Below are 17,300 nucleotides of genomic sequence, written 5' to 3'. Positions count from 1 at the left end.
GATAAAGAAAATGTGGTATATACATACAGGGGAAAACTGCTTGGCCTTAAAAAAGAAGGAAATTCTGTAATGGGCAACACCATGGATTGACCTTGGGGACATTATGTTGGGTGAAACAAAGCCAGACACAGAAAGGAAAGTACTGCAGGATCCGACTTAGATGATATATCTAAAATAGTCAAACTTAGAAAACAAAGACTGGAATGGTGGTTACCAGGAGCTGGAAGTAGGAGGAGATGGGAGTTATTAATCAACAGGCGTAGAGTTTCAGTTCAGTAAGATGAATAAGCTTCTGAGGTTTATTGTACATTGTACATATAGTCAACAATAATGCACCATATACTTAAAATTTGTTAAGAGGATAGATCTCATATTAAGGGATATTGCAATTAAATAAGAATTTTAAAATATACATTGCTATCGATTTGAAGACAACAATAAAGGCAGCATATTCCTTAAAGATAGAATCAATGAGATTAAGTTTTTACCATTTGAAAGTCATCTTCTGGTTGTCTTTTACCTCGAATCAAGCTTCATGAGACGAAAAAGGCTGCAATGAACTGAATTGTCCCCAACCTCCCATTCATGTGTTGAAGACCTAACCCCCAATGAGATGGTATTTGGAGACGTGGTCTTTTGCAGAAAATTTGGTTTAGATGAATTCATGAAGATGAGGGTCCTCTTGGTGGGATTTGTGCCTTTATAAGAAGATACACCAGAGAGCTTGCTTGTTTGCTGTCTCTTTCTGTGCATGCTCATGCAAAGAAGAAATCATGTGAGCACACAGGGAGATGGCGGCCATCTGTAAGCCAGGAAGAGAACCCTTACCAGAACTGTACATAGTTGGCAACCTGATCATGGACTTCTAGCTTCCAGAAGTGTGAGAAAATAAATCTGTTTTTTAAACCACCAAGTCTATGGTATTTTGTTATGGCAGCTCAAGCAGACTCAGATAAAGGCAAATACCAAAATGGGGCCCTAAAGTCCCAAGGGAAAACAGGAAAGTGTGTCCCAAATAGATTGGTCAATGGCATGGGGAACAAAGGTGTGGGGAACAAGGGCAAATTATCAAACCTGAGTCTGAGAGCCTAAGAAGGAACTGGGGAAATAGAGAAGTAACAGCAACAGGTCGGATCAGAATAGTCAGAGATAAGACATTAATTCCTGTAGCAGATTTTTGCATATTCCAGGTACACTAGTGTGTGGACAGCCAAGTCCATTTAAAGACACCAGACAGAGTGAGGAGCAATGCATTATTATTATCTTAATTATTTCTAATAAGCAGGACTCACAATTTGGGTACATGGGAAATACTATTTTTACAGTTGCCAAAAAAAAAAAAAATCTATATTGGACTTTTGCATATGGACTTGAGACTGGGAATAATTCCTATGACATTTTGCAAAGATCTATTTTCATGGGTGGAATTTTCATCATGCTTCATTTTAGATGTCCTCCAATCTGATAAACAACAAAAGGGTTCCAAGGATCCATTTATTCAGAAGAAACTGAAATTTAGAATTAATTTTAAACCTTCCATAAAGCTGTTCTACATCTGAAGAAAAAGGTATTTTCTTCACTAGTCTTTGTGGTTTTCATTTCAATCATTATATGAATAACCAAAATCTCTTCTGATGCAAATATCAGTATTTGGAGAAATCCATCTTTTTATATTGTATTCCTGAATATCTTTAACCAGAATTCTAGAAGGTAGATAGCCATGTTCTTGAATTGTCTGATCTCTCTAAATACCTACTTTGCCTTTGAGGTGTAAGACAAAATACATACACTAGCTCTCTGTATCAGCGGATTCTGCACTCGTTTACTCAACCAAGCATCAAAAATATTTGAAAAATAAAAAATAATGATACAACAATAAAAAACAATACAAATTTTAAAAATACAGTATAGCAAGTATTTACATAACATTTATGTTGTATTATAGGTATTATAAGTAATCTAGAGGTGATTTAAAGTATACAAGAGGATGTGCATAGGTTATGTGCAAATACTACACCATTTTATATAAGAAACTGGAGCATCGCAGATTTTGGTATCCATGGGAGAGAGGGTTGTCCTGGAATCAATTCCCCATGGATACCAAGGGATTACTGTACAGCAAGTATATGTTTCCTATGGCTGCTGTCACAAATTACCACAAATGTAGTGGCTTAAAACAATCAACTTTTATTATCTTATAGCCCTAGGGATCAGAAGTCCAACATGGGTGTCACCGAGCGATTTCAAAGCATCAGCAGGGGTGTGTTCCTTTCTGGAGGTCTAGGTGCAAATCTGTTTCCTTGACTTTTCAAGCTTCTAGAGGTTGCCTGCATTCCTTGGCCCATGGCTCCCTTCATCTTCAAAGCCAGCCACGACAGATTACATCCTTCTCACACATTTTGACACAAACTCGTTTGCCTCCATCTTTTACATGCAAGGATCCTTGTGAGTACACCGGACTCATGCAGATAATCCAGGATGATCTCCCTATTTTAACAACAGCTGATTAGCAACCTTAACTTTATCTACAATCTCAATTCCCCTTTGTCATGTAACATAAAATATTCCCAGATTCCAGAGATTAGGATGTAAGCACCTTTGTGTGTGTGTATGTGTGTGGCAGGGTGCATTATCCTGCCCATTACAGCGTATTTGTTACAGGTTAGAGAGAGGAGGTTGTCATTAAGATCTGGGTCCACATGCATAATTCAATAAAGTTACTCATAGAAATGATGTATGAAGTACCTCCAATAAATATACTAATAGAGGAACTGTAAATATTTTTGTTTATATTATCAAAATTACATTGATTTTATAATGTGAAAAAAAGACTAGAATTGATTAAAATGAGCAAAGTGGAGTCAGTACTTCCACTATCCCAATGTAATAGTGATATGTATGGTGCCCTTGGATGTTCTGCAAAGGTATGAAACCAGCTGAAAAGATGTACAACTTAAGCTGTTCCTGTGCGTTGAACCAAAGAAATTTAAAGTCCAGTAGGGCATGCCTCTTAAGGAGGGAGGGATAGGCTATAAGGCAGTGAGTTTCTGACGATAAACCAAACTATCCTTCCAACAATCTATTCCTCTTGCTATATTCTTTAATAAAAACTACTGCTTTATAGGCAAAATCAAGTCTTTTATGTATTCTGCACTCCCGACTACCCTATAACAAAACTAATACTTCCCTACAGTCACTTGTAATTCTTTTTCAGAAATCTCTTTCCATTCTCATTTCTTCTGCTATTATTTTATACAGCATTTCTTTAATAAATAGCCTCAATACTTCCAATGCTTTAGCAAGTTTTTTTGTTGTTGTTGTTTTGCTTTCTTGTTTGTGTGTGTGTGTGTGTTTGTTTGTTTGTTTTTGAGACAGAGTTTTGCTCTTATTGCCCAGGTTGGAGTGCAATGGTGTGATCCCAGCTCACTGTAATTTCTGCCTCCCGGGTTCAAGCAATTCTCCTGCCTCAGCCTCCTAAGTAGCTGGGATTACAGTCATGCACCACCATGTCTGGCTAATTTTTGTATTATTAGTAGAGACAGGGTTTCAGCATGTTAGCCAGACTGATCTCGAACTCCTGACCTCAGGTGATCCACCTGCCTCGGCTTCCCAAAGTGCTGGGACTACAGGCATGATCCACCGCACTTGGCCACTTTAGCAAGTTTTGATGCAACTACGTTTGTATATGCCACTTACAACCAAGGTTCCTGGTACCCCAATCTGTTCTAGTCTCAATTTACTACTGAAGTTCATTACATCATGCTAATTATTAACATATTTATTTTGTTTTTCAACATATCTGAAGTTGGAGAAATTGTTGTCAAAAGAATCTTTGCAGATCTATCAGAACAACTGCCTGCCAATTCAGAATAAAGGTAATCACTGAATGGATTCTGTCTAAGATTTTCATGACTAAAGTCTTAATTATTTCAGACTACGCTTGAATGAGCAAAATGTTTAGTTTTAGAGATGTACCTTCTTCAGGCAAAGCACTGGACTCCAACCATATTAGTCAGATTGGGCTTCCAGAACAAAATACCATAGACTGGGTGGCTTAAACAACAGAAGTTTACATTTTCATGGTTCTGGAGACTGGAAGTCCAATTCTGGCAAGGGTTCTCTCTTAGGCTTGCAATAAGCTGCCTTCATACTGTGTCTTCACATGGCAGAGAGAGAGAGAGCAAGCAGGCATTCTGGTGTGTTTTCTTATAAGGGCACTAATCCCATCATAAGGGCACCATCCTCATGACCTCATCTAACCTTGATTATCTCCCATCTCCAAATATCATCACATTGGAGCTTAGAGCTTCAACAGATAAATTTTGGGAGCACACAAGTCAGTGCTTAGCACCATCTAAAGGGCAGGTTGGGCAAATTCCCAAAATTACAACAGAGATTCCTACAGGCTTTCTATAACAAACCAAAAACAGTATATGGCACATAATAGTTGTTCAATAAATACTTGAATAAGTTGAAAAAAAATGAACAAATGTCTATAACTAGACCTGTTTGTCCAGCCCTATGGTGCCACATATTAAAGATTCAGTAGGCATTTATTAGACAAATGAATCATTATTGAACTGATACCCACAAACTCTGTCATTAGAGATCAACCCCTGAACTTCCTTTTATTAGCTGGATGGATGATCTCACTACTGGATGCCAAGCTTCCTTGTTGATCCTGCTCTGCCTGTCATAGATATTGATTTCCACTGTAAAGCCTTTGATAGTTACCTTTCCTGCAAGAAAAGGCTGAGGGAAAAGGAAATTTGAACGAGGCAGGCCTGGGATCTAATCCCAAAGTGGACATCCATATTTGGGTGAAACAGCAAATCTCCTTGATAATATTAACATCCCTGGCAATTCAAATATCTTCAAAGGGAAATGATGTGGAACAAAATTAAATGATTTTAAACAAAATTATATTTTACCAAATTATAGTTGCACCTCAGTAAATGACCATTCTTTTCCAATAGTGGGCTATTTCCATTTTCTAGAAATCCTGTCTCTTCTGTGGGAATTATCTCTAAAACTGTGCTCAGTTTGGATGCCGTGGGTAGTCCAGGTCCTCTGCCTTCTTGATGAGGTCCCTGAGGTTTGTTTTGCCAGATCCTTCTTCTCATGGCCTCAGTACATGCAGGGAGCAGGCATGTGTCCCAAGATCAGCCAATCAGGCATCCACTTAGGACTCTGTCTGCTGAAAACAGTGCTGGGAAGATAGAAGGAACTGCTGAAGTTCATTTTTTTCAGCAGTAATACCTTAACAAACAGGTAATTTTTGTCCTGGTTTCTGTCTTATTTCCCAGTCTGATTCTCTGGTTTTTCATTCAACTATGTGAAATCCACAATACCCTTCTGATACATTCCCTTTCTGATTCAGTTAGCCAGAGTTAGATTCTCAGGCATACAACTGCAAAACACTAATGAAACATGTTCTTCATCCTGTTTCTTCAGGCAACACCACCTACAATCAGAGAGTCCTATCCTCCTTGCTACTGACTGCTAATATGCATGGTTCAGCACCAGGAGAGTCATTTGCCTCTTCTAGTCATTTGGATTGGTATATTCCATTATAGTCACCACATCTTAAAATATATTTACCAATTATCTAGATATTTAGATGTTTATCAATATGTAATATCTGGATATTTACCAATATATCTAGGAGAGCAATTAGCAATTGTGAAATCATATCACATGAGGGGGACTGAAGGAGGTAGGAACCACTGGCCCAGAGGAGAGAAAACTGAAAATATAGATGTATAAACTCTTTAATTATTCAATTGACTCTGTATAACTCCACATGACAGACTTAGGTGCAATACATAGAAGATAAAATAAGGCAGTATTCAGGTAAAATTTTAGAGAAACAAAATATTACTAATTAGAATTACTTCCCCTTCCCCAGTAAAATGGTCTGACTGTAACTGAAATATAAATGATCATAATAGAGAATATTCAAGCAGAAATCGGATGTCTACCTTACAGATATAGGAAGTGGAAAACTGGGCACCATGGTTATTTAAAACTTACATTCTCAAGATAGCTTCTATCATTACTCTCTGCCTCTCTCAAATAAGACAAAAAGTATGGCATTTAGCAAAAACAAACAAAAAAACACCACCAGAAATAATCAAAGAAAGAAGGGAGGCGATATTTTAGGAATCAGCAAAGGTCCTAAACTTCGCTTCCTACCCCTGCCACTAATTTGAAGAAAACTAAAGAGAAAGCCTCGTATAATTATCCTGAAGGAAACCACGTGGAAGGAGTAGCACACCTCTGTGCCCCACCACGTACACACAACACCTCCTCGGAGCAGGAAAACTTCCAGGAGCTTAACACTGTAATTTTTTTTTTCTTTTCTTTTGGCAAGAAAGAAACTCAAAAGCAAAGTAGGAACATGGTAAGTGCATGTAGTTATAAACAGAATAGAAGAATAGAATAGAAGCAGAATAGAAGACCACAGGTAAGTGAGGGGAAAACTTCCAAGGAATAAGAGACCCAGGAGAAAGAGTTTCACTTACCAACTGACAGTCATCCTGTCTGAAGCCACTTAACTTGAAAATATGTGTGTTTGCCAAACTCATGGTTCCGCATTTCTTTTTTTCTTTACTTGCTGAGATAAGTATGGCAATGGCAGCTGGAGGGAGGACAGCGATGCCAGATAATGAACACCCAAGACAAATCATTTCTGTCAGAAGTAGAGCTTCCAAGGCCCCATCTTGAATTGGGGAAATGATCCGAAGTCTAAAGACGGTACCCACTAACATAGGATAAAGCCCCACAGTGGTAGAAAGGGCTCTAGCCAGTGAATCTAAACAAAATTACTGCTGAATTATCCATTCTCTGGGCCATAGGATACAGAAAACAAAATGTACTCTACCAGCAAGCTAAACTTACAAGACAGAAACACAAGGTCTTAATAAAGCTGACTGCAAGAAAAATGGAAAGGAGAAAGGGAGAGCATGGCAACTGTGCAAAAGCTGTTATCATTTTTTAAAAGGCAAAAAAAAGGATATATATGGTAGATAAACCATCCGTTCTTGGAGAAAACATAACTGAACAGATCAGAAGAAAATTTCCCATTATGAGTGCTCTAATCTTAAGAGGAATAGGAAAACAATGAAAAAGACAGCCAAAAAAAGATGATAAAACAATATAAGATGAAAAATATAATTGGAGACTACATAAACAAATTAAAGCTCAAAAACACTATTATAAAAAAAAGATGAGTATGTAATAGTAGTTATAAGACTGAATAATTATAAAGAGCCCACTGAGCCAGACACTGTTAAAATATTTTGAGTACATTACACATACAATCCTCACAAGAACACTGTAAGGTAAGGGTTATTGTTTTCTCATTTTACAGATGAGAAATTTGAAGTACAAATGGTTAAGTAGCTTTGCAAAGAACACAGAGCTCTGAAGGGGTAAAGCCAGGATTTGAACCTGGCAGATTGATTTCAGAGCTCATACTCTTCAGCCATTATAATATACCGCCTCTCAGCAGGACTTGAATGAAGAGCCAAAATAACAAACTTAGAGAAAGAGTTGCCTCTTTCAAAGAATTGGAAATCACCAGAAACCATTTTGTCAGCAATTCAAGAGGCCAAGTGGACTTTGTACAACTGCCTATTATGAAATACAAACCTTGAAAGGTTCTCTTACTCAGAGATGTAGATAATTATGTAAGAGAAGAAGACTTAAAAATAGAAACTTCCTCACAGAGAAGCTATATAATTTGCTTCAAGTCACACAACTGGAAAGCTTTGGAGCTAAAATTCAAATCTGGTTGTCTGGTTCCAATTACTCCATGCTTAACACGGCACTGGAAACATAAGGGCATTGAAAAAAAAAAATATATATATATATATGGCTAAGAACATTGATAACATAGATCAAAGAAAAAACTTACTTAAAATAAGCAAACTAAATGCAAAGGAAAAGGAAATCTATAAAGTAAATAAAAAGACAACAGAATGGAAAGACAATGACATTTCAACACAAGTATAATTGGAGTCTTTGAAGGTGACAACTCAATTCATGGAACAGAGAAAAAACTAACCTGAAAATAAAATAGAATAAACATTTTCTAAAATGGAAGGGAAAATGTGCAAACTAAAAGTACATAGGTTTAGGAAAATGTTGATACAGAACATTGACACAAAGTATATCCTGGTAAAGTTGCTGAATATCAAATATAAACTCAAGAATAAAGTTTTCATCAATTAAGGCAGAAATAGTAAGTCACTGATAAGGAAAAAAGTATCTGAGACTGACCTCAAATCTTACTGCAGCAATTATCAATGTCAAAATAATGCAGCAAAGTCTGAAAGTTTTGAATGAAGGCGTGACCCAAAATGTCACACTTAAAAAAAACTCTTTAATATATAATTCATGTACACATTTTTAAAAATTCAAAGGTACAGAAAGACATATACTAAAAATAAGGACTTTCTTCTCATAGCTCTGTCTCCATCAAAGAGGTCAACAATGGTTATTGGTTACATATTTTATTTTTAGAACTATTTTATACATATGCAAGCATATATATTTTCTTAGCTTGGGTTCTCCTGAAATTAGAGCTGATACAAAGCTTTTTTGTAGGTAGTCTGACAACATGATCCCAAGGAGAAGGAGTAGCAATCAGTGGGAGTTAAAAGAGTTAAGAGAAAAAGGCAATAAGGAAATGGAGCATTGAATTGGCCACTACCGTGAGTAACAAGAGCTGGATTCTGATGGGGCTTCTGGAAAGCTTCATAAGCTGTGACTCCCAACTGTCCACCTGAGTGTGAAATGAGAAGCACTTATCTAGTGGTTCCTGTCCTTTATTGGTGGAGGGTATCCAACCAGTTAATTCCTCGCACTTCTACACTGCAAGTGCATGAATGTTGAATGGGTTTGTGTGAGAGTCTCTCTCTCTCTCTGCAGCTTCAGAGAAGCCTTGGGACAGTGTCATAGACTGAAGGTTTGTGTCCCTCCATAATTCCTATGTTGAAGCCCTAACCTCTCAATGTGATATTATTTGGAAGTGGAGCCTTTGTTGGTAATTAGGTTTTAATGAGGTCGTGAGGCTGGAGGCCCCATGATGGAGTTAGTGTCCTTATAAGAAAAGGAAGAGACTGAAGTTCAGTGTCTCTGCCATGTGAGGACACAGACAGAAGACAGCCTTTTGAAAACCGAGAAGAAAGCCCTTACCAGGAGCTGAATGGACTGGCACTATGATCTTGGATTTTCTAAGCCACCTAGTCTATGGCACTTGTTATGGTAGCCTGGGCTGACTAAGACAGGTAGGAGCAAATAGTACATAGTGCAGGCCTGAGAAGAGACACTGTCACGGTGCACCAGTGTGAAGCTTGCTGAACCCTGCAAAGAACTGGTCATTACAGCAGTGGCTGCAGTTAGGGGTAAGTGCTGATTGCATTGAAATAGAAAATAAAACATATCCAATGCATTTATGCATATAAATTTACTACCTCACATTTTCCCTATAAACCATGGCATCCTATTCACAATATTCTGTACATTGTTCTAACTGATTAGTAATTTATCTTGCAGACTATAGCCACATCAGCATAAATCTTACTCATTTAATGACCACATAGCATTTCATTATATAAATGCACCATAATATATTGAACCACTTCCCAGTTGATGAATATTGAAATTGCTGTCAGGCTACAAACAATGCTTTGGGATATATACTCTCATAATCACATAGTCATCATATCTTTGTGCCTACATGTAACTTTTTTCTGTAGAAATATTTTCTACAAGTTGGATTGCTAGGTCAAAGACTATGGGCTTAAAACATTTTTATTAATATTGGTAAGTTACTTTCCAAAGAAGGTTTTTCTTTTTTCTTTTTCCTTTCTTTTTTTTTTTTTTTTTTTGAGATGGAGTCTCGCTGTGTCACCCAGGCTGGAGTGCAGTGGCACGATCTCAGCTCACTGCAACCTCTACCTCCCAGGTTCAAACAATTCTTCTGCCTCAGCCTCCCGAGTAGCTAGGACTACAGGCACACCCCACCATACCTGGTTAATTTTTGTAGTTTTAGTACAGATGGGGTTTCACTGTGTTGGTCAGGCTTGTCTCAAACTCCTGACCTTGTGATTCGCCCTCCTCGGCCTCCTAAAGTGCTGGGATTACAGGCGTGAGCCACTGCGCCCAGCCTCAAAGAAGGTTTTTCAATTTACACTCTGCCAGAAATGCAGAGATGCCTGTGTTCTCACATCTTCAGCATAGTACATTTTCGCATTTAAAACTTTGTTGCCAATCTAGTAGGTAAGAAAGGACTTTGTTTTAATTTGCATTTTTAAAATTACAGATGAGGTTGAGTATTTTCATTTGCTTAAAAAGCTTTCAATTATCTCTTCTGTAAATTGCTTGTTCATATTTGTTGCCCATTTTTTTATACTGCATTTTAGGTTTTTTTGCATTAAGAAAATTAGCCTTTGTCACATTTGTTAGAAAACATTTTCCCTGTGTGCCAGTTTTCTTTTATAGGATTTTGTTTTCCCTTTGATTAAAAGTGGAAAGTTCAAAGGACTAAAAAATCTCAAAAATCTCAAACTCTGGCACCAGCCTCACATGTGCCAGAGTTTAAAATAATTCAAGTAAATCCACAGCCCCTAGAACAGTTAATGTAACAAAATAACATAGTCAGAACTAGGTCTTAGTAGAACCTGATATGTGCCACTGGGGTCTATCACATCCCAGAGACTCAGCAGCACCTGTCAGCAACACTGTGGCAGCTACTGCTGTCTCTTGCAATGTGACTGCTGAAGCCCATGACACCTGGCTCCAAGGGACCGTTTTCTTCTTGTCTTCATATGTGTCTCTGCTAAGGGATCTCTCAGCCAATTTCCGAGCAGGAGTGCCTATGAGGCTTTCTGAAGCCTGTGCCCTGAGGGCTTTCATAAGGGCTAATAACTGTCCTGATCTCCTGAAGGCCCTTTCTTTCCTTGGCTTCTGAATATTCTGGGCTTACAGTGATGATCATTCTGCTGCAGCTTTTCCTGCAGTGGACTGTGTTCTTCCCTGCTGGGGTTCTCTCCTTTCAGGATGGCCTAGCTAAGGTTTTTAACTGCTTAACCCCCTTCTTAAGGGGCTTCCTTTCTCAATCTTGTATAATGCTAGCACTCTTGGGCCTTCTTTGCTCTTACTGTCTGAACATTGCTTCTTCTAATTCTTGTCTAGATTTCTCTATTCTCTAGCAACCCCTCTCTATTCAGATAAATACCAAAATATCTTTCCTTTTGCAAGCCTATATTTAAAAGCAGTTGGATATGAGTATATATTTTTTCCAGATATGTAGCTAGTCTATCCTGTAAGGTCTAGCTTTCTCTCAGAGGGAAACTCTCTCTCTTCTTGCAGTCTTTATCAGTCTGTCTTCCTTAATTTTTCTTTCATTTGCTCATAATCCCTGTTTTAATGGTAGTGGGCATGCATATTTTTAAATAGCAACGGTAGTGGAAAGCATATTTTTAAATACCAATCTAGTTCCTCCTTGATTTCCCCAGGAAACATGATTCTCCGAGTATTCCAGGCACAAGTCTTCTAAAATTGCCTGCTTTAGACTGCAAATTTGAAATAAGTTCACTGAATTGTTTCTCCATTTCACACCAAGAAGATGACATATTTGCTATACAAGAAAAGTTGTTTACTTTTAATTTTTTTTATTGTTAATGAAATCTACCACTTCTGCATAGTAAAGAGATAGTCTGGGTCACTGACATTTGGAGCCAGATCAGAATTTACGTGATTAGCACATGCAGCGCCAACTGGAGGCCACATGGCGGAGCTTAATCTGAAACCAAAGCCTATGACAAGCTGCATGAGTCCAAAATGGCCTCTTTCACCCTGAATGCTGTTCAAAACAAGGTAACAAGAAATCAAACTGGGGTCTGCTAATCTAATGTCTGCTAAGCAAAGTCCAACACCTCACTAATGTGCATCTCTCAGATCAGCAGCAGCAGCATCACCTGAAACTTGCTAGAAATGCAAAATCTTGGGTTCTCCCCCAGAATTACAGAATCCAAATCTGCATTTTAACAAGACCCCCTGAGAGATTTGTTTGCACATTTAAGTTTGAGAGCTCTTATATAACTTAGCTCTCGGCAGTCCTTGCTGAGAATAAAAAGTTACAGAGAGAAATTCATTGCACCCACAATACTTACAAAATCTGCACACTGAATCTTAATCTGCTTTAACTGAAACTAAAAGATTCTTTTCTGATCATTTAATCCTTGTCCTAGCTGTTTGCTTTGGTGAAAGCAAAGGTGCAGCATTTGGTGTCAATGAGCTATAGAGCTGCCCTCTCTTTCTCTCCACACTAAGGCCCATGCCAGGTGAAGACCAGGTACAGGACAATAATGGTTATAAACTACTTCTCAAATACCTAGGTGTCTTGACATAGTCCCAAACTACCCAAGCTGGCCTTTAAGAAGTCTCCATTTCTATGTTTTATTTTATCCCCTAAATTCTAGTCCGTAGTCATCTATTAAAGTCAATATTAAGGGTTTGAAGGTCCTAACAAATAAAACCACTCTTTCCTCCTTCCAAGTGAGAAAATATGGAGAACTAACAGAGAGGCATTAAATCAATAAAGATCAAAAGTCAGACCTGTTGTTGTTAAGCTGATTAGAATACAAGGCTTAGAATCGCAACCCAACACTCCAGAGATAAAAAACCATCCAACCCACTGTCAGGTCCCGCAGGGCCAGGCCACTCTCCTGGAACCAAAGTGAGCATGTGAATTCTGAGGAGCAGCTCCTTTGGAAGAGATAAAGCCAAGCCACTCATGTTCAGCTAAGCTCCCAGTTTCACAGCCAGAGAAGTCACTCCCCCTCGCTTGGGGAGAGGCAGCAAGGGTGACAAAGCAGTCAGAAATATCATACTCATACATTCTCTTCCATCAATAGAAATCTGAGGAATGGGAAATAGGAAGGCTCCTAACAAAGTCTTTGCAACATTGAAAGCAAATAAATCTGAAAACAAATAATTTTTTCGGAAAAAAAATCATCAAAGCTGAACCCTGAAGAGACAGAAAACACAGACTGATAACTATGGAATAAATTGAGAAACTTACCAAAATCCTAAATTGTCTAAAAGTACCATGTTTCATAAGGGAAATCCTCAAAACTTTTGAGGAAAAATTAATTTCAGTACTATTTAAACTTTCCAAGAGTGCATGGGGAAAAAAGGGCTGTGAAAAGAAAGGCTTGTTCTGCAAAGTCAGCATAACACTTATACAAAAATCTGACCTAAATAGAGTCTAAAAAGAAAAGACCAAGCTCACTTATGAATGTTGACATTAAAATCTTAAGTGTGATTTTAGCAACTATAATTGGATAGTGTATTAAAGAGTATTACACCATAACCAAGTCAAGAGATTCTAGAATGCAAAAATGGTTCAAAGTTAACAAATATGTTTATATAATTTACCATATTTATGAGTCAAGTAAGAAAATAATAAAAAGTTCAAGGGCCTACATGCTATAAAATCAGTATATATATAAAATATATATTATTAAATAAATATAAATGATAAATTATGTAAATATGTATCTCTTATTTTTTGACAAGATAAAAAATCTACCCCTGGCTGAGTGTGGTGGCTCACACCTATAATCCCAGCACTTTGCGGGGGCCAAGGCACGAGGATCACTTGAGGTCAGGAGTTTGAGACCAGCCTGAGCAACATAGTGAGACCCTGTCTTCACAAAAAATGGAAAAAATTAGCCAGGCCTGATGACCCATGCCTGTAGTTCTAGCTACTCAGGAAGCTGAGGTGGGATAATCCCTTGAGCCTGGGAGCTCCAGATTGTAATAAGCTGTGATTACACCACTGCACTCCAGCCTGGATGACAGAGCAAGGCCTTGTCTCTTAAAAAATAAATAAATTAATTGTATACAAAAAATACATATATATTTGACTTTTTTGTTTTTTGAGATGGAGTCTCACTCTGTCGCCCAGGCTGGAGTACAGTGGCGCAATCTCAGCTCACTGCAACCTCTACCTCCCAGGTTCGGGCAATTCTCTGCCTCAGCCTCCTGAGTAGAAACTATTCACTGGGATTACAGGCACCCACCACCATGCCTAGCTAATTTTTGTATTTTTAGTAGAGACAGGGTTTCACCATCATGGCCACGCTGGTCTTGAACTCCTGACCTCATGATCCACCTGCCACGGCCTCCCAAAGTGCTAGGATTACAGGCGTGAGCCACCACACCCGGCCATACCTGACTTTTACGATACAAAATCTTAGTAAAGTAGACATAAAGAACCTAATGATGAGATGGTAGAAAAATTCTTAGTAAAGTAGACATAAAGAGCCTAATGATGAAATGGTAGAAAAATTCTCATTACCATTGGGAATGTGATAAGGATATCCAGTAATTCCAGTATTATTCAGCTTTTCAGACAATACTATCCAGTATAGAAATGGGAAAGAAGTAGAAAAATTATTTTTCCCATACCTAGAGAACTCAAAAGAATAAATGATTGGCTCACACCTGCAATTCCAGCACTTTGGGAGGCCAAGGTGGGAGGATCGTTTAAGGCCAGGAATTTGAGACCAGCCTGAGTAACACAGGGGGTCCCAATCTCTAAAAACAAACAAATTAAAAAAAATAAAAATAAATGAAAAGAAGTATATTATTGGCAAAAAGAGAACTTAGTAAGTTTATCAAAAGTTTTTCTATATTTGCTGGCAACATGGCTGAATAGGAACAGCTCGGGTCTCCAGCTCCCAGCGAGATCGATACAGAAGGCAGGTGATTTCTGCATTTCCAACTGAGGTACCTGGTTCATCTCACTGGGACTGTTTGGACAGTGGGTGCAGCCCATGGAGAGCGAGCCAAAGCAGGATGGGGTGTCGCCTCACCTGGGAAGCACAAGGGGTCAGGGGATTCCCCCCACCCCCAGCCAAGGGAAGCCCCGAGGGACTATGCCATGAGGAACTGTGCACTCTGGCCCAGATACTGCACTTTTCCCATGGTCTTCGCAACCCGCAGAACAGGATATTCCCTCTGGTGCCTATGCCACCAGGGCCCTGGGTTTCAAGCACAAAACTGGGCAGCCATATGGGCAGACACTGAGCTAGCTGCAGGAGGTTTTTTTCATACCCCAGTGCCACCTGGAATGCCAGCAAGACAGAACTGTTCACTTCCCTGGAAAGGGGGCTGAAGCTGTGGAGCCAAGTAGTCTGGCTCACTGGGTCCCACCCCCATGGAGACCAGAAGCTAAGATCCACTGGCTTGAAATTCTGGCTGCCAGCACAGCAGTCTGAGGTCAACCTAGGATGCTAGAGCTTGCTGAGGGGAGGGGAGTCTGCCATTGCTGAGGCTTGAGTAGGTGGTTTTACCCTCACAGTGTAAACAAAGCCGCCCGGAAGTTCAAACTGGGTGGAGCCCACCACAGCTCAGCAAGGCCGCTGTGGCCAGACTACCTCTCTAGATTCCTCCTCTGTGGGCAGGGCATCTCTGAAAAAAAGGCAGCAGCCCCAGTCAGGGACTTATAGATAAAACCCCCATCTCCCTGCGACAGAGTACCTGGGGGAAGGGGTGGCTGTTGGTGCAGCTTCAGCAGACTTAAACTTCCCTGCCTGATGGCTAAGAAGAGAGCAGATCTCCCAGCACAGCATTCAAGCTCTGCTAAGGGTGAGACTGCCTCCTCAAGTGGGTCCCTGGCCCCTGTGTATCATAACTGGGGGACACCTCGCAGTAGGGGCCAACAGACACCTCATACAGGAGAGCTCTCGCTAGCATCTGGTAGGCACCCCTCTGGGACGAAGCTTCCAGAGGAAGGAACTGGCAGCAATCTTTGCTGTTCTGCAGTCTCTGCTGGTGATACCCAGGCAAACAGGGTCTGGAGTGGACCTCCAGCAAACTCCAGCAGACCTGCAGCAGAGGGGCCTGACTGTTAGAAGGAAAACTAACAAACAGGAAGGAATAGCATCAACATCAACAAAAGGGACATCCATTCAGAGACCCCATCCAAAGGTCACCAGCATCAAAGACCAAAGGTAAATAAATCCATGAAGATGGGGAGAAACCAGCGCAAAATGGCTGAAAATTCCAAAAACCAGAATGCCTCTTCTCCTCCAAAGGATCACAACTCCTTGCGAGCAAGGGAACAAAACTGGATAGAAAATGAGTTTGATGAACTGACAGAAGTAGGCTTCAGAAGGTGGGTAATAACAAACTCCTCTGAGCTAAAGGAGCATTTTCTAACCCAAAGGAAGCTAAGAACCTTGAAAAAAGGTTAGAGGAATTGCTGACTAGAATGACCAGTTCAGAGAAGAACATAAATGACCTGATGGAGCTGAAAAACACAGCACAAGAACTTCATGAAGCATCCACAAGTATCAATAGCCGAATTGATTAAGCAGAAGAAAGGATAACAGAGATTGAAGATGAACTTAATGAAATAAAGTGAGAAGATAAGATTAGAGAAAAAAAATTAAAAGAAACAAACAAAGCCTCCAAGAAATATAGGACTATGTGAAAAGACCAAATCTACATTTGATTGGTATACCTGGAAAGTGATGGGAAGAATGGAACCGAGTTGGAAAACACTCTTCAGGATATTATCCAGGAGAACTTCCCCAACCTAGCAAGGCAGGCCAACATTCAAATTCAGGAAATACAGAGAACACCACAAAGATATTCCTCGAGAAGAACAACCCCAAGACACATAATCAGCAGATTCACCTAGGTTGTAATGAAGGAAAAAAGGTTAAGGGCAACCAGAAAGAAAGGACAGGTTACTCACAAAAGGAAGCCCATCAGACCAACAGCAGATCTCTCGGCAGAAACCCTACAAGCCAGAAGAGAGTGGGGGCCAATATTCAACATTCATAAAGAAAAGAATTTTCAACCCAGAATTTCATATTCAGCTAAACTAAGCTACATAAGCAAAGGAAAAATAAAATCCTTTAGAGACAAGCAAATGCTGAGAGATTTTGTCACCACCTGCCCTGCCTTACAAGAGCTCCTGAAGGAAGCACTAAACATGGAAGGGAACAACTGGTACCAGCCGCTGCAAAAACATACCAAATTGTAAAGACCGTCGACACTATGAAGAAACTACATCAACTAATGGGCAAAACAACCAGCTAGCATCATAATGACAGGATCAAATTCACACATAACAATATTAACCTTAAATGTAAACAGGCTAAATGCCCCAGTTAAAAGACACAGACTGGCAAATTGGATAAAGAATCAAGACCCATCAGTGTACTGTATTCAGGAGACCCATCTCACTCGCAAAGACACACATAGGCTCAAAA

General features: G+C 39.5%; 1 protein-coding gene across 3 annotated transcripts in view; it reads right to left on the bottom strand.

Annotated features, from left to right (window-relative positions):
• Nucleotides 1-296: 296 nt before the first annotated feature.
• Nucleotides 297-17,300, bottom strand: part of LOC107000920 (uncharacterized) — a 145,378-nt gene continuing 128,374 nt past the window's right edge. Inside the window, exons 4-5 of one of the 3 annotated variants that reach the window (XM_077954691.1) lie at nucleotides 6,525-6,640; nucleotides 297-2,487 (exon numbers count right to left, since the gene is read on the bottom strand). In XM_077954691.1, the coding sequence (XP_077810817.1) occupies nucleotides 2,461-2,487; nucleotides 6,525-6,640 (143 nt within the window). In that variant the 3' untranslated portion in view covers nucleotides 297-2,460. Of the gene's footprint in view, nucleotides 2,488-4,947; nucleotides 5,210-6,524; nucleotides 6,641-17,300 lie in introns of all 3 variants that reach the window. The other 2 variants (XR_013401216.1, XR_013401215.1) reach the window with 2 other exon arrangements.

The sequence above is a fragment of the Macaca mulatta genome, chromosome 11, assembly GCF_049350105.2.
Source record: "Macaca mulatta isolate MMU2019108-1 chromosome 11, T2T-MMU8v2.0, whole genome shotgun sequence".
Classification (NCBI taxonomy): domain Eukaryota; kingdom Metazoa; phylum Chordata; class Mammalia; order Primates; family Cercopithecidae; genus Macaca; species Macaca mulatta.
This window is presented reverse-complemented; position numbering and strand designations above follow the sequence as displayed.